General features: G+C 39.3%; 1 protein-coding gene across 1 annotated transcript in view; it reads right to left on the bottom strand.

Annotated features, from left to right (window-relative positions):
- Positions 1–19,097, bottom strand: part of FRK (fyn related Src family tyrosine kinase) — a gene marked incomplete in the record, with an annotated part of 231,482 nt that overhangs the window by 78,198 nt on the left and 134,187 nt on the right. Inside the window, 1 exon segment of the mRNA XM_044076811.1 lies at positions 3,571–3,757. Within this exon segment, the coding sequence (XP_043932746.1) occupies positions 3,571–3,757 (187 nt within the window).

Genomic DNA, 19,097 nt, shown 5'->3' with positions numbered 1-19,097 from the left:
TTTATTTCTAAAGTTGCGGAATCCCTGTAACTGGGTGGAACATCTGGGATTCTCTTTGTTGGCGGGGGAGGAGAAGAGAAGGGAATATGATAACTTCTGGAAATTATCTTTAAAACAAACTCGTCCTGGGTGACATCTTGCCAGGCTTCTGGGAATAAAGAAATGCGACCCCCGACCGGCTCTAGAGATGCACAGTCGGGCCTCCCTTCAGGAGCGCTGGTAGGGAGAACCATGAAAGGAATCACGGTCCCCCTAGTTACGTGGGCCTCCTCTACCTGAATTTCCACCATCTCTCCTGCCTCCGGAGGGGGAATCAATTTGTGCGCCCTGAAAAAACCTGTGCGACTTTCTAAACCACATTTTTCCACCCTTCTGGTCCTTGGGGTAAGGTCCAGAAGGCATGGAAAAATGGACTCCCACAGCAGACAGGGATTTTCCTTCCTGCTCGCACCTAGTGAGAGTGTCCTTCACCTTGGTTCCGAACAATGATGAACCGTCAAAGGGGGGCGTTGGTGAACGTAGACTTGAAGGTCTCCACGAAATTGCACAGGCACATCCAGGAGTGTCTCTTAAGAGAGACTCTGGAACCTGCTGCCCTACTCACTCCATTGGCTGCGTATGAGATCAGCCTCATGGAGGACTTGGTAAGGGAATTTAGGGTAGACATCTGTGCATTGACCTTCTGTGCCACGGCATCAGAAATGTTACTCTGTAGGGAATCTCCTAGCTCTCTTAGGAGATCTCTCTGGAGCCTTGTAAAATGCGTCAAGTAGTTCAGTGACCACAGTGTAAAGGCCACTGAGGTAAATATACACTTCCCATACCTGTCCATAGCCCGGGACTCCTTGTTAGGCGGATGGACGGTGGACGAAGTTTCAGCAAGTTCCTTCTTGGTGGCAGCTGCCACCACCATGGCATCTACTGGAACGCCTTTTGTTAGATATTCCTTGTCAGTGGGGTCTCCTAGGGACCAGTTCCACAGTGTCAGGAGTTTCCCACACCTTTTGACAAACAAGATCTAGTAGCTCATCAAAAAGGGGGAGAAACCCAAGAGGCGGAGGGTTGAGACCTAAAAGTCTTCAGGAACACCGACTCCTCATCAGAAGGGGATTTGGAGGGCCAGCCGCCTCTCTGCTTCAAGATCTCCAGGATATCTGAAAAAGAGATATCTTCAGAAGACAACTTGGGGGACCCCTCTGACACGAGGTCGGTGTCCGACATGAGAGACTCATCCAGGGAGTCAAGTTGTTTCCTCTTACACAATCTCGTTCTGGAAGGCTCCTCAGGTAAAAACTCTGGGGAGACGTCAGAAAGTTGGGGACCACTCACTGAGGTATCCTGAGGCTTAGGGTCTCCGCTGCCCATGGATAGAGGGTGATCTGAAACTGACACTGGTGCTGGAGGGGGCAGAGTATCGGTGCTGTAGGATGCAGCTGACAACCTGGCCAGCACGCTCCTCATAACCTCGAAAGCTGATCACCCCAGCTCAGAAGACTGACTAACTGTAGAGGATACAGTAGTAGCCCTCGGCGCTGAGGAGATGAGGTCCGAAGCAGATGTTGGGTCCAAGCTCACTCGAGCCGAAGCATCACGAGCCCCCCCCCCTCGAGTCCGACCGGAGAACCGTGGACGGAGCCGACGGGGTCGGAGCGGAAATCAGAACTGAGAGGCCAGGTGAGGCTACTGAAACTGACCTAACGGCACCTGACGGAACCGACAATTCTGGCTCCTAAGGCCAAGAAAGGCTCAGAGGAGGAACAACAAAGGATGAAGAGGCCATAGGCTCCGGAGCCGACTGGGTCGGAGCCGAAATCAATTTGGCCAACACCAATGACTGAAGCAGTTTCTTCACCACTCTATCAACATTCTCATTGGAACGGGTCTTGGAGGACCTGGAGGATATTGTTGGAGATCTGGATCTCCCCACAGAAAGGGACTTGCGTGAAGGAGAACCCAATCGAATAACTGGAAACCAGCTCTGAACCAAAATATCTGTAACCGGCTCCGAAAGGCTGGGAGCCGATACGGACTTAGTCAAGACACTACCTTCTGTCGGCACCGAGGGCAATGGAACCGAAAAAGGAGAAGCTGTTAGAGCAACTTTCTCTGGCTGCTCCGAAGAAACAGACGGACCCGGAGAGGGCTTCTAGAAGTCTTTGTGTCCTTTTTAGCTGGAGAGGATAATGCACTGGAAGACTTAGCCAAGTCTTCCTCAAAAGGGTGTTTAAGCAGTCCATTCAAAATGAGCTTGTTCTTCCTCTCTGGTACTACATGGGGACTGAAGGAATGACAAAACAAGCAGGACTCTTGGAGGTGAATAGCCCCCAAGCAGTACACGCACACAGAGTGCCCATTAGTCAAAGGCATTTTATTGTTGCATTCAACACACCTTTTAAAGCCCGAAGGCATGTGTTCCTTAGAATCCTTGGACATGCTGAAAAGGAGAACACACACAGATACAAAGCAATACGTACACACTAGACCCAACTAAACCACACATGAGAAACAGGGCCTCTAACTAAAAACGGCTTAGTAACCAGCGGGAAAAGACTACAGGGAGGACTAGGTCATCTAACTTAAACGGGCCTAACCTGGGGAAACAAGGGCAGGATAGTACCACTAGCCAGACACAACAACACTAAACGCTAACAGAATGGAGCACCAAACCAAAGACCACACGGAAACAAAGGGGAGGACTAGGTCCTCTAACTGAAACAGGCCTAGCCAGTGAGGAGAAAGGAAATGAATGGGATACCAAAACGGTCACAAAAACAACAAGAGAAACAAAACAAAGACAGTATTACACCACTACCACACACACAGAGCTATGAAAATAGCTTTTTTGAGCAATAACAATTCAAAAGTTTATAAAAAGTTTATAAACAGTATACTTAGCCACAGCCAAAATCGAGACCACATCTTAGCATAACGAGTGGCAAATGAGATCTGGGGAATAGACCTGTTGCATGATGGAAACCTCTTAGCCACGAGCCAATTGAAGACTTTGAGCTAGAGTATGGCTGAGTTGGAGACAAGGTTCAGTTCCGAACCCATGGGTAAGAATGAAGGTGAGATTGGACTACATGACCTCATTTTTTAAGACTACTACTCTGACACCATCCATACATAGGGCTTTGCCTCAATCTCTGTTACTACCTCCAAATCTTCACAAAACAGAGTTAATGATGTTACACCCTTCACTCCCCTCCACAAGTTTTGAGTACTGAGTTCAGAAAACAGTCACTCAGACAGCAAATGTTTGCAGACATTTTACATACAGACACTGATACTTCACCAAACTTCTCTAAGAAGGTTGAGTGCTGTTTGCAGTTTTGGGTATATATGCAAAAGAAGATAAATTTGACAGCCACTCATTTGCTCAGAGTCAGTTTCTGCAAAAAACAACTCTCTACCAAAAAGGATTTGTGTTATAAAATACACTGTCTTTATTGTAAGGCAAAGTTGTTATGCAATACAGCCAGCACCAGTTTTGCTACTTACCTAAGCCCATTACACCAGGAAATAAATTATCTACACAGTAAAAAGACAAACTCTGAAAGCCCAACTCACCTGGATATGGCATTTTTCCATAAGTTACAAGCTCATAGAGCAAAATTCCAAATGACCACACATCAGATTTAATAGAAAATTTGCAAAAGTTAATTGCTTCAGGTGCTGTCCATTTCACAGGAAATTTTGCCCCTTCTGAAGCTTGGTATACATCATCAGAATCTGTAGGATCTTTGTCTTTTTCCACCTTAAATTACAAAATAAAAAAAAATCATGTTTTTCTGTTTAAGTTAGTGAATTTCATAAATTTGACATAACAATTCTCTCACACACAAGCCAAGCTGACTGCAGTGAACCCATACCAATCCAAGTACACAGAGTACAGAACACAGTACGCTACGCAAGAGCCACAGCACAGGTCTCTCAAAATATACAAAAAAATATTTCAGAGTTAATCAGAGACCTACTTAATGAAAGCAATTGACTTATACAGTTTTTTCAAGGTGCATCACTCTGTAGAGGCTATGCTGAAATATAAGGAAAAAGTTATCACAGACCAAAATCACTGGCATCTACACAAAAGCTGCCAGGCACTAGGAATAACATTCCACCCAGGTTTTGGAAAGCATGTCCTCGTTTGTTTCTGGACAATATAATACAATGCATGTAAAACTGTTACAGGGTTTTATATAAGCCTCTTGAGAAACAAACTTCAAAAATCTCTTACATTTACTCTTCTCAAGCAATACAAGTTTGACCAGTGTACATATAAAAGAACAAGATAAACTTACCTAAACAAGCTGTAGTATGATAACTCATTAATTTCCCAAACCTATGTATTAACTAGGCAAAGGTGTTCTCGACTTACCTTCTCCAGTACCACAAACAGCAATTATTTCCCTTTCTAATTGGAATTCTTAGCAGCACGTTCATCTGCTGCATTAAGTTTTTCAGTGGAAAGACTTAATTAAAATAATAATTAATAATAATAATTAAGACAGTAATGCAGGAGTACTTTCTCTCTACAGTGCAGGCAAATTTATGCAGTATTATCAGTGCTTGCCTTGAAAAGCAAACAGCCAACAACTGACCAAAAACGAGACCGACTGTGTTTAACAGATAATTTTAATCACCTGTCCTTCCTTTCTTAAATACTCAGGAAGTCAGTATTTCTGCTGGCAAATTCAGGTTTCCTCAAGAAGCAGGTATTTTCACATCATCTACTATATCATCAGCATTCACATTTACAATCAAATTTGCTATCGATGGTATTTTCAGCTGAGAAGGCAGAGATGATAGAGGTGTAAAGTGTGCCATTATAGCCATTTTGATTACTTAACTGAACCTTTTGCATGTTGTACCTCAGCTGAAAAAATACTAAAAAATGGCCAAGAGTACCTTGTACTGCAGTAAAACTGTAAAATATACCAGTCTTACAGATTTTTTTCAAGTTCTTTAAACAGGCGAAATACATATTAATTTGCTACAACACTGACTGGAGTAAACAGAAATATTACAATTGCACATAATGGTAAGTGGTAATTTACTCCATTTTCATGTAAACTGAAAAGACAGATATAGAGTGGTAAACTACAACAAAACTGACTACTTAGGATATCTTAAATGATGCAAAGGTTTCTACAAGTGAGCACTAGTGGGCATGAATCCCTCAAATATCTGCATTTTTAACAGTCCCAATTTTAATTTAGTGTTGTAAGCACTATGCAACGCACAATGCTGCACAGGGCCAGTGTTTGGGTGATCGGATAAACAAATTCCAAGTGCCCTAATTATTTCAAGGGCCCCATTTCACAATAAAAAATTTCAGTGGTCAGACATTGCTCCTCTTAATGAAGCATAAATTGGGCAGCCCGATGAAGACGGAAAGCAAATTACCTTGAATTGTTTTTTTTCTCCCACTAAATTAACTTGCAGTTACTTCAAAAACATCAATGAGGTGGTGGGGTCTGAGGTTTGAATACGTTATCTGTTGACATTGTCAAATTAAGTGTACCTTGGGTTCAGGGCAGATTTCAAACCATCCCCCCCAACACACACATACACATACTTTTTTTGAGACCATGCATAAATCCTGGTGTTATTGTTTTGGGCTAGTTTTATTTTTTGAGACCATGCATAAATCCTGGTATTATTTTTTGAGCTACTTTTAAATGTAGAGTCCAGAAAATTTTTTCAGCAATAAGGGAAAAAATTTAGTAACCAATTATAACAAAACTAACCATTTCAAAATAATTTAACCTCAAAGGACTACTCAAACTGCTATTATAATCTGCCAATGTCCATATTCTTTAATTACAGCCATGTTACTGGTTTGTACACACTTCACATATCTCAGTGCAATAAAATGGCCATAGTAAGGCATTCCAATTTACACAAATGCACAGTGATCCTGCAAAAAAAATTGTTTAACTATCTTCTCAGCTGAGTCACTCATTTCATCCACAGACAGTCCCCATTCCCAGCAGTTACAATTGTAGCTTATAACAGCTAAAGTAACATACTTCATGATTATTTCACACAAGCACACAGTAGCTACAGTATCCAAACAAACACCAGTACTACTAAGCCATACTGAAACTGTTCAAAATGAGCAGATGACAAAAGTCTAAGGTACTACATCCACATACTCCCCCACACCACCATCACCACTAGCAGTTATAGCCACTTTGTTGTCTGCATACACCTCTTACTATTATGATGAAAAAATTACATGTACTTTATTGGTAGCTTTAGACGAGCTATAAAAAATTGTATAAGTTTCACTAGTATCATAACATAACACCCAGCCACGTGTGGCACAGTTTAAACAGAAGAGTCCACATGATGACGATGTAAAAAGAAATGTTAATTACTTGAAACCATATCAATATGTACAATCACTGCAAATGTAAAAAATATCTGAATAATTCCACACTAAACAGAATGGTTACTTTTTAATTTCTTCAAGTCTTTTGGGTTTCTAATACCATGACGGGAATGGACCCCATTCCTATATCAAAGTACGATTAAAGTTCTAAATATTAGTATTGTTTCAGTCTTTGATGTTAACCAGTAGTGCTCTTCGCAGCACCCGCAATAAGCCCAGTAATGACTCCTCCTGCAGTTCATATGGAGTTACATGGACTGGTAACATATCTAAATATGACTGTAAATTCTTTTTTATAAGACCTGTTGCTCCCACTACTATTGAAACTGTCTGGGTAGCTTTCTTCCACATTGCTCTCATTTCTGCCTGCAGATCCTGGTATTTTATGCCTTTGTGTCTCTCTCTGTATGCAAGACATTATAGTCACTGAGTGTGACGATTTCAATGACCAATGCTACTTTTGTCTTCTTTTCTTGGACTACTATATCCAGTTTTCTAAAATCTATTGTTTGAACTGTTGGTAATGGGTGATCCCATGTGATAAAAACTTATTTTTTTATGATGCTTTGTGGTTCATGTTTCCAGTGTTTTTCAGCCACTTAAATACCATAATGTTTGCACAATCCCCAGTGCAACAGTCTCACCACATTATTATGCCTTTCAGTATACAGTCCTTCTGCCATTAGTGTGTCGCAACCAGCAACAAGGCATGTGACCGTTTCCAATTCAGTTTTACAAAACTTACATTTGTCTGTTTCTCCCACACGTTCAATAGAGTTTGTAAACCAATGTATACATAGCCCACTATCTTGGGCTGTCAATATTAACCTTTCATTTCTTGGTTTGAATTTGCCTCTCTTTAACCATTCCTGCGTTCGTTCCTGATCAACATGAGGCTCGTCCAGAAGTTTTCTATACTTGCAAATATATTTATGTTTTTTCCACATTTCTTGCCTTCTCATCTAGTCTTTCACCTTATATTTTTTCTTTTATTTTTTGGCACATTCAGTTGCTGCCTGGTTTTTATCTACTTCTGGTTTGATTTCCATTTCTGTTTGACGTTGATATGCTTCTGCTAAATTAAGCAGAGACGTCATCTTAGATTTATTCGCCTCATGTTTCAAAATTTCACTACATTTGGATCTTGTGAGGTCAGTAGATATGTGTGGAGTCCCATGACTGTAGATCTATGCATGTAATCAATTTCAAGGAGGCCCATTCCTCCTTCAGAATGGGAAATATATAATCTTGGTATACACTGATTTTTATAAATCATCTGGTGAGCATGAAGCATCCTTCTCATTTTAATATCTAATCTATCATAGGTTCATAGGTTTATACTAGGCTAGCTGCCCAAAGGCATTTATAAGCCTAGCCCAAAGTTTTGTGGCTTACGCCACCCCTTATATGAAAAAATACTGTGCCCATTAGTTTGTTGTGCCTCTGTCCAGCAGTGACACAGAGATGATTCCCGGGGTAAACCTACGATCTCCCATCCACAGGTCAAGATTTCTCTTGAACAGAGCCAGCGAGGTGCTCTGCCTCACATGGACTGGGATTTTATTCCACAGCATAGGGAGTCTCTGAGTGATAAATCTATCCCTCCAGCACGTCCTATTTATATCCGTGCTAAGGTTTAAGTCGCTTGCTCTAGTGGTTTTGGTGGATTTGGATTTTTGAGGTGGAGCATGTCCATTAATTCCGGGTTGGACATGGCCTTGTATGTCAGGCACATGTCACCTCTGAGCAGACGGTATGCGACTGAATAGAGCTGGAGTTTCTTCAATCTGGCAGCATATGACAGATTTTGGAGTCCCTTTATCCTTTTGGTGAGGAACTTTTGGGGTCTCTCCAATTGCTGCAGATGTCGGGTGAGATACATCCCGAATGGGGCATTGTACTCGATCATTAGTCTGATAAGTGAAGAGTACAGGGGAACAATGACCTCACTAGATCTGGGGTTACCTTGTTTTTCCCGAAGGGTATGACTATACATTTTTTGGCGTTTAACTTCAGGCCATCCCTTTTTGGGGCCAGTCAATCACTCCAAAACTGTACGTCAGGACAGGAAGAGCAAATTGGTTTACAGCTTGGATCTTGTTCCTAGATGTCAATGCTGTTCTCAGAATTAATTTAAGTCTTCTAAAGTATTCCTTACTGAGTTTTATTTGCATTCATTCATGTTTTATTGCTTATCCTTCATTTCCCAAGTATTTATACACTCCCTCTTGCTCAAGTTCTTTTATATCACATTCTTGTCCCAAACTGATGTTTTCCTGGTGCTGCAGTTTTCCTGCTTTAAAGGTCACTTTTGCACATGTATTAAGACCAAATGACATTCCAACATCATCTGAAAAAGTTTTGACAACGTGCAGCTGTGCTTTCAGTTCCTCATCTGATGAGCTATACAGTTTTAAATCATTGACAAAGAGAAGATGAGAAGTCATTAGACTTGGTTGTTTTCTAGGAGCTAAACTAAAGCCATGGCCCACGCTGTTAAGTAAACAGCTTAATGGGTTAATGGCAAGGCAGAATAGCAATGGTGGCAGAGAGTGAGCCTGGAATATCCCCCTTTGAATTTTTATCCTTGGGATAATAATCTGTCCTTTATCATGGCTTAATTGCAAAGTGGTCTGCCATTGTTTCATGGTTACTGCAATGTAGTCAATCAGTGTAGGGTGTATCTTATACATTTTTAAGCACTCTTTTATCCATGAATGTGGGATACTATCAAATGCTTTTTTGTAGTCAAACCATGCCATACTTAGATTCTTCCCCTTTTTACAGTTCTCCACTATAACTTTAACAAAATGATCCTTTGTTCCATATGACTTTTTTAATTGCCCTTTTGTTCTACTGCCATAACTGAGTTTTCTTCTAAGTGACTATAAACTCACCTGTTACTAGTGCAGATGCTGCTATTAGCAGATAGATTCAAATTTCAGGCATCATCCACGAATGCAGCATCTGATGTGTTTAATAATAAAAAGCTTGTGCTGCATTAACAAACTGATGTTCTTATGATAATGTCACAGCATTTCCTGAAATAAATCAGGAATGCATCATGGAACGGCTGGCAAAAAGAGCTACAGAGCAAGAAACATTTAACTAAATGCAGAAGTCTTTCACAGTCTAATCTTACAGAGGATACTGCTTCACAGTAATATGCAACAATAACTACATACTGTATATGCTGGAGATTAAGCAGTTCTGAACATCACTCCAGGTTGCTCTTAAACAGGGTCATGGAGGTGCTCTGCTTGATATAGATTAGAAGCCTATTCCAGAGGAGAGGTAACCTTTCAGAGATGCATTGTCTCTCCAGCAGGTCCTGTTTATGTCAAAGGCTAGACTGAGGTCCCCTGGAAATGGTGACTCTAGTCTCATCTGACAGATGTGCAGCATTTCCATTAGGTTTGGGTCACAGATAGCCCTTAAACCAGACAGAAGTCGCCTCTAAGTAGTCTAGACGCTGAGTACAGTCACAGCGACTTCAGTCTGTCTGTATATGACTTGTGCTGGAGACCCTGAATTTTCTTAGTTAAAAATCTCGGAGATCTCTCAAGTTGCTGCGTGTCTATGGTACATACCAAGGGGATCATTACATTCAATAATCATGTAGAGAAAAGCTCCACTAAAGTGACCAGGTGTAAGCATCACTATGATTGAAGTATCACATAACCAAGCTACTAGTCTAGTTAAAGGAGAAAATAAATAAATAAAACCTTAATAAAACAAAGTAGAATATGAAACAACATTTTTAAGTTAAATTATCTCAAAAGAATATGGCCCAAAACTCATCAGCTGCCATTGATCAGGAATTGTTCCCTTCAGTCTTTTTACACAGCAGTGTTATGTCCCCAGTTAGATCAGCTGAATTTCACTTCCAGTAATGGAAAATCGGTGCAGAGATGGTGATTAACAGAATCCATAACCAGTATAATACAGAGCTATTCATACGGTACATTCCATTCAAGCCTAGTCTGCCTGTTCACATACAGAATCATGGCAGACTTAAGCAATGAACTCTCCATAAGAAAGATTTTGACTTTAAGGGATGGATGAACTTTTCTAGATTTTAGCTGAAAGGGGCCAGCAAACTGCAGTTACATTATTAAGCTTACATTTCTTCATTTAAAAACTGCTGGGAACCCCATAGCAAAGCATCACCACTGGATCAAAATTACAGAGCAGGGTAACAACCTAGAATGAAACAAGGATAGAAACCTTTTTCAAGAAAAATGTTTTTGTTCAATATTTATACAGGAGTGACAAGGGAGAAAGTCATAACAGCATGAAAAATACTACAGATGATAGCAACAGTCACAGAAATTCTGTAGTGAATGGATGACTACCATAGCTCATTCAATAAGCATTAAACCCTATCATGCTGAATATGGGACCTGCCAGTAATATAAAGACTGACATGAAGTGTTCAACTTCAGACAGTAAGGCAGCAGGAGATACATGGCAGTAAAATCAGTTTTTACAATTTTCCTAAAAATGAAAGACTGGCTGGAGCCTGAAGTCTGGGATTAGCACTAAATTATATTTATGGCAATGCAGTTGTAAAATTTCAGGTTGGAGTAACAGTTAGATGCACAATTCCCATTTCAAACAAGTCTAAATGAAACTACTATTTTAGACATAGCTTTGTGTAGAGCAAAACTCAACCATTTGAGGAAACTGTTGTACTACTACAATGCCATATCATCTGAACTGAAAACAAAACTTGCACAGCACATCATGGACAAGATTATTGTTTGCTTACAGCACAGTTGGTAGACAGAATGATATCTCAGTACCGACTGATAAGCTTATCACCTTACCTTCTAGCTACACAGTAAATGGAATTTTATTATTTATGCCATCCTGTTAATCAGCAGGTGACATCTTTTATTAGTGTCTTCACATTCACTGAAATGAGCACCACAACAGCATCTTCAAAATTCAGCAGGACTTTTATTCCCATTCCACAGAACCTAGCCCCTGTGGCTCATCTACTGTACCCAAATGACCTACTTGTTTCTTCATAGTGAGAGCTGTGCATCCCTTGGCTAGGTGACAGCCCTACAACCCATTCATTCCTGCTCAGAAATCCCAATCAGCTCATCCAAGTTTACATTTGTCAGTAGCTGGTGAGAAAAAGCACACACACACACGCACACGCACACACACACGCACACACACACAGTGAGAGAGAGAGGAAGAAGAACTGTACCACACCACCAGGGAGATTTTAACAAGGCATAAGCTAGCTGGATGAAAGCTGCTAACTCTCTGGTTTACAGAGTCAGGTGACAGGGATTAAGTCAGCTTGCTTGTCCCATAGGATAGCCTACCCTTTCCACTCAAGAGCAATCTTCTGCCAGAGGTGGCTTTTCCAAGTTCTGTTATGTGATGCACTTTGAAGGGAAGCATGTTTCTGCACGCTGAATTCCTGTGGGCTTACTATGCAACTGCACTCGCACTGCATGAGAACTTGGATCAACTAGCATGGGGTGCAACACCTAGTGCACATATTAGCCATGGCCCAAGCAGTAAGCCTTCCTCCTGCCATGATAAGCAAGCTGTTTACAGCTGCTCCCTATCTCCATTACCATCTCCTACAAGAAACTGTGCTACTGTTCAAGCTCTGTTGTCTGCAATGCAGTTAGAGCGTTCTCTCTCTATGCCAACGAGTTGGCAGTAAGGAAGAATTTCTAGCATCACACTTCATATTACATAAACCAGAAAAATAGCTGCTTTCATCCAGTTAGCTTATGCCCTGTTAAAAAATCTCCTACTGGTGTGGTGCAGCTCCTTCCTCTGTGTGTCTGCATTTTCATACCACATATTGATAAGTGTAAGCTTCTGATGGAGGGCCTGTATGTCACAACAGAACTTACATGGGTGTATCACATCAAAACTTATAATGAAAACAAACTTTATACAAGTAGCCTTCCCCCATACCACATGAAATGTTGATTTGACCTGGCTGGTATTCAACATTAATGTGTTCGTGCTGACAACAAAATGTTGATTTGACCAAAATTGCTATAATTGCTATCTCTCTCTCTCATATATGTATGTGTATATATATATATATATATATATATATATATATATATGGGTCTACTTTGAAACATATAAATCCCATAACATCTAATTTCATAACACTGAGACCAGAATATCTAAAACCCATAACACTGAATTTCATAACATCTAACAGTACAAATCACATGAAAATAATAGTAGTGTGATCTTGGAGTTGGTATATTTAATTTGCGGGGGGTGTGGGTGGTGCAGGGGGGCTTGTCCCCTGCATAAACATAGTAAAAAGTGTGTTTGGTAGTTTGGTGGTATTATATGTGGAGGGGATGTTATTTTCTTGTGATTCGGAGTGTTATATGTCTATATACAGCATTAGAGACTACTTAGGGCTGATCTGTGATAAAAGGGATCCAGTAGCCCAGGAACTCTTACACTTCCAAATATTAAACAGTCATACTAACACTTGGACTAGAGATAGAAATCTGCTCCAAAAATAAAAAAGAAAATGTGGAAGGCTAGATTTGTCAGTCATGCCTGCCCTTCTCTGCAACAAACTTCCTCTCCAACTTAAGCAGTGTGACAAACTGCCTTTAAAAAGCAGCTGGACAACTGTATGGGTATTCAGAAATTCAACCTTGGTATGAATGGAAGTAATGGCCTCATAGCTCATTTGCTGCACAACTCCTACGATTCCATACCAAAATGTATAACTATAAAAAATAAATGTGTGTGTGTGTGTGTGTGTGTGTGTGTGTGTGTGTGTGTGTGTGTGTGTGTGTGTGTGTATGTGTGTCTGTGTGTGTGTATATATATATATATATATATATATATATATATATATATATATATATATATATATATATATCCCTTGGGCCTTCATCCAAATTTGGCTGGGTTTTTCCTTAATGTTAATGTGACCATTTACCTTTGTTTGTTAGATAGATAGATAGATAGATAGATAGATAGATAGACAGATAGATAGATAGATAGATAGATAGATAGATGTGTGTGTGTGTGTGTATATATGTATATATATATATATATATATATATATATATATATATATATATATATATATATATCTAAACTGCCACCCCCCCCCAAATGTATATTCTCACTCCAGGGTCACACTGCAGTGGGGCAAGGGCTATATTCCACTTCTGACAAAATGGAATTTGACCAAATGAGCTTTTAGTGAAGTGGGCTGCCTGAAATCATTTTTGACCAAATGTAATTCTATCAAAAGCAGTAGATCCATATATGGGTCCCCTTCAAAACATCTAAAACCCATAACATCTAATTTCTTAACATTGAGACCAGAACATCTAAAACCCAAAACATCTAAAACCCATAACATTGAATTTCATAACCTCTAACAGTACAAATCACATGAAAATAACATCCCCTCCAGATATAACAACATATAATGACTCCACACTACCACACACACTTTTTACCACGTTTCTGCAGAGGGGCTCGATACAGTGGGTTTAGGAAATTAACTTTTTGCCACTATAGTGTGATCTTGGAGTTGGTATATTCAATTTATGGAGGGTGTGGGGGACGGAGCCCCCCCCCCACACTGGGGGTGCATGGGGGCTTGCCCCCCTGCATAAACGTAGTAAAAAGTGTGTTTGGTAGTTTGGTGGTGTTATATGTGGAGGGGATATTATTTTCTTGTGATTTGTAGTGTTAGATGTTATGAAATTCGATGTTAAGGGTTTTAGATATTCTGGTCTCAACGTTATCAAATTAGATGCTATGGGTTTTAGATGTTTCAAAGTGGACCCATATATATATATATATATATATATATATATATATATATATATATATATATACACACACACACACACATACACATACGCGTGTGTGTGTGTGCACCTGCCTTTAAGAGACTGGCTAGGAAGCTCATGGAGTTATGACATTATAAGCTGATATTGAGAGTTAGTTTACTAAACATGCATACCTATTTGGAGAAGCATCCACCTACACAGGTAAAACCAGTTCTGGAACTTGTATACAAACATATATATGCCACTGAGAAACTGGCTTTGGAAGCTCATGGAGTTATGGCATGAAAAAATGAAACCTGCATGTGTGTTTGTAAAAGCATCCAGATTTATATGTAATTTAAGTTCTGGAACTGATGTTTTACATCTTTTGATTTCTTAGAAGACTTCAAGAAGGCATCTCTCAAATACAAGAGTATTATGTCTGATAATAATTATCTTGAAAAATGTACTTAATTAAAGAACTACGAAGAGGCTTAGAATTGCTATTTTCCATAATGGAGTTGATGAAAATTAATTTTTATTTAAGGAACTGAATTACTTTCTTCACAACACTAGATTATAAATGTTGAAACTTTTAATTAAACACAGTGATTACCTGCTGAACGCCCAGACAGAAACAGATGAAACTGTAACAGCTAATGTTAAATTAGACAGTAATTTTAACAATTACAACCAGGGGATTAACAGGGTTTTTGAAGATGTAGGTCAGCATAAGAAGAGTTGTGCTGTTTAAAGAAAATGAACCTAGAGTGAGATAAGAAGGAATATGAATCTAACTCAGTTTATAAGCGGTTTACACAGTAACTAATATAGAGAGTGCAGCAGCCAAAGCTGAGCAACAAATATTAAACACCAATGAGAATGAGATTTGGAAGAAGCTGTTTTTATACACAGCAGCTAGGCCACATAAACCTACTCCATCCAGGTCGGCTGCAAAGATACAACACCTAGAATTGTGAAAAGGAGCAATTCCCAGGATAGGGGGAAGTTCCAGTCACAAAACAGAAAAAATACTGTGTCCTGGAACATAACAACATCAGCAGAGTCAGGGGAATTAGTGGGTACATCCTTACAACAAAAACAGGAATTTTCATTACATTTGACACAGGAGGAATCTCAACAATAGCAGTCGTGCATGAAGATGATATTTTTACATCAAGACACTGTAGATTTTCTTAATGATTTCTTTTCGAGATGATGTCAAGTATGTGCAAGACGGGAGGCAGGAAGAAGTTGCAGTCACAGGGCAAATAACATTTTCCCTTCTCCCTGTCGCTGTTTGATCTCACAGCAGGTAAATATAAGCAGCCTTTTTTTCTTTTAACTTTACTGGTTTAACTTTTTGTGTAGCCTATTGTTTGTGAATCTTTTTTTTTACTACTGGCCATTTAGATATAGACAAGGTGAGTGCAAGTGAAGTTTTTTTTTCTCTCTATATATATCTTTACAAACAGATCCAAATACATAACTCTGCACATATAAACACATACATGCAGTAGATATAAAAAGTGTTCACACCCCTGTTAAAATTCCAGATTCTTGTGATATAAAAAATGAGACCACAATAAATCATTTCAAAACTTTTCCCACCTTTAATGTGACCTATAACCTGTACAATTCAATTGAAAAACAAATCTGCTAGGGGAAAAATATAAATAATAAAACACGTACAATAAGCTGGTTGCATAAGTGTGCACACCCTTAAACTAATACTTTGTTGAAGCACCCTTTAATTTAATTACAGCATTCAGTCTTCTTGGGTAGGAGTCTATCGGCATGGCACATCTTGACTTGGCAATATTTGCGTACTATTCCTTGCAAAAGTGCTCCAAATCTGTCAGATTGGAGGGCATCTCTTGTGCACAGCCCTCTTCAGATCACCCCACAGATTTTCTATTAGATTTAGGTCTGGGCTCTGGCTGGGCCATTCTAAAACTTAAAATTTTCCTCTGGTGAAGCCATTCTTTTGTTGATTTGGATGCATGCTTGGGGTCAATGTCGTGTTGAAAGGTGAAATTCCTCCATCTTCATCTTTCTAGCAGATGCCTGAAGGTTTTGGGCCAAAAGTGACTGGTATTTGGAACTGTTCGTACATCCCTCCACCTTGACTAAAGCCCCAGTTGCAGCTGAAGAAAAGCAACCGCAAAGCATGATATTGTCACCACCATGCTTCACCGTGGGGATGGTGTTCTTTTGGTGATGCAAAGTGTTGTTTTTGCACCAAACGTACCTTTTGGAATTGTGGCCAAAAATTTCAACCTTGGTCTTATCAGACCATAACACATTTTCCTACATGCTTTTGGGAGACGTGATGTACTGTATTGCAAATTTTAGCCGGGCCTGGACTTTTTTTTTTTTTTGTGTAAGAAAAGGCTTCTGTCTTGCAACCCTATCCCATAGCCCAGACATGGAGAATATGACAGATTGCGGTCACATAGTACAGAATCAGTACTTTACAGAAATTCCTGCAGCTCCTTCAGTGTTGCTGTAGGTCTCTTGGCAGCCTCCCTGACCAGTTTTAGTCTGGTCTTTTCATCAATTTTGGAGGGACGTCCAGTTCTTTGCAACAACGCCACTGTTGTCCCTTATTTTCTCCACTTTTTGGAGACTGTCTTCACTGTGTTCATGATATATCCAATGCTGTGGAAATGTTTTTGTACCCTTCTCCTGACTGACACCTTTCAACAATTAGATCCCTTCGATGCTTTGTAAGCTCTCTGTGAACCATGGCTTTTGCTGTAGCATGCAACTGAGTAAATGTCAGGAAAATCCTACTAGGACAGTTGAACTTTATCTGGGGTTAAACAGTCTCTTTAATTGATGGCAGGTGTGTACCCGAAGACTGAATGCTATAATTAAATCAAAAGGTGCTTCAACAAAGTATTAGTTTAAGGTTGTGCACACTTATGCAACCAGCTTATTGTATGTTTTATATTTTTTATATTTTTTTCCGTAACAGATTTGTTGGCTTTTCAATTTAATTGTACATGTTATAGGTCACATTAAAGGTGGGAAAAATTTTGAAATGATTTATTGTGGTCTCATTTTTTTATTTTAACAGGGGTGTGTACACTTTTTATAGCCACTGTAGATGCACTCACACTGTATATATCTATACATGTGTGTGTGTGTGTGTGTATATATATATATATATATATATATATATATATATATATATATATATATATATATATATACACACACACACACACATTATATATATATATATATATATATATATATACATACATACAGACACACACGTATATATTTATTTTTTTTATACATACATATTATACACACACAGACACACATATGGGTCTACTTCTAATTTCAAAATCTCAAATGTTTTATGGTCTAGACCATAAGATCGAAGTTCTGAAACCGTTTAAATGGAGATCACTGTACAGCGCAGAATGGTACATTTACTGTTTTCCTCACTGTAGTATGATTTTGGAATTGGTATATTTAATCAGAAGGAGGTGTGGGGGTGCAGGAGGGCTTGCCCCCCTGCAAAAATGTAAAACAAAGATTTTTTTTTTATTAAAATTTCGAAGTTTCAAAACCTTGATCTTACTGTCTCGACCATAAGAAGTTTGAGGTTTTGAAAGTTTGAAATTTAGAAGTAGACCCATACGATATTATATTATATATATACACACATATATACACACACATATAGATTGATTATATTATATATATATATATATATATATATATATATATATATATATATACACACATATACATAAATACACACACACACCCCACAATAAATGGTTTAATATATACACTACATGTACACCCACTATAAATGCTATAGTAAGTACCAGAAAGTCAAGATTTAGGTACAAAAAAGTCTATAATAAATATAACTTCTACATACATACATAACTAATATGGAGATGGGAACAAACAAGGAGAGTGTGTGAATGAAGAAAACAGGCATGTGTAAAACAGCTCCGTACTGAAATGTCAAAGTGTCACCACTTGAAATGCTGACTTCCGAAAAAAAAAATTTGAAAACTTCTTTTTGAAGGGGGGCTAGCCTTACCCCCCTACCCAAACTTATATATACCAACTCCAAGATGACCATACCTCCGAAAAAAGGAATATTCAGAGAAATGGCATCTTAGTATATGTTAGTCTGTTTTTCGACCATTTAGTCTCTGCATTTTAAGACTCACTCTATCAGGTCCCAACATTTCAAATGGTTACCCCGTAAAACAGTAGAACTTCATATATTTAACTATTTACGCAGTGATAGCTGTTTTGTGACTTTGTACATCAAGGATATCACACTGTTGAAGTTAAAAAATGATAACTAGAAAAAAGAAGTTATGTACTCACCATAACGTTCCATCTGAGTAGGTAACTTCATTTGTCTGCAACCTGTGGGTATCGGATCCATCCTTGGATCCGAGCCGGCAGCTTTCCAAGCTAAAAGATCCGAGCTCTCAGCTCCTCCTCCTTACCCATAATGCCCTGCCACCTCCCTCCAGTCCTCAGATCGAGTTTGCAACAAGAAACAGACTACGATCCTCGAAAGAGGAACACTAACCTAATGCAAGACCAGGTGGAACCCTGCGTCATGGATAACCATAAAACAGGTTAGGGGGAAGGAGGGGGGGTCGGTTGCAGACAAATGAAGTTACCTACTCAGATGGAACGTTATGGTGAGTACATAACTTCTTTATCTGAAGTAGTTAACTTCATTTGATCAGCTACCTAAATCCTTGGGCGGACCTCAAGGAAGGATATTCCGGAGCACTGCGGAGCCAAATGATGCCCTACTCCTGGACATCAGATCTAACTTATAATGAGAAATGAAGGTATGAGAAGAGGACCAAGTAGCTGCTGAGCAGATGTCG

Source organism: Protopterus annectens, chromosome 1.part0, assembly GCF_019279795.1.
Source record: "Protopterus annectens isolate FY-2018-M chromosome 1.part0, PAN1.0, whole genome shotgun sequence".
NCBI classification, from domain to species: domain Eukaryota; kingdom Metazoa; phylum Chordata; order Ceratodontiformes; family Protopteridae; genus Protopterus; species Protopterus annectens.
This window is presented reverse-complemented; position numbering and strand designations above follow the sequence as displayed.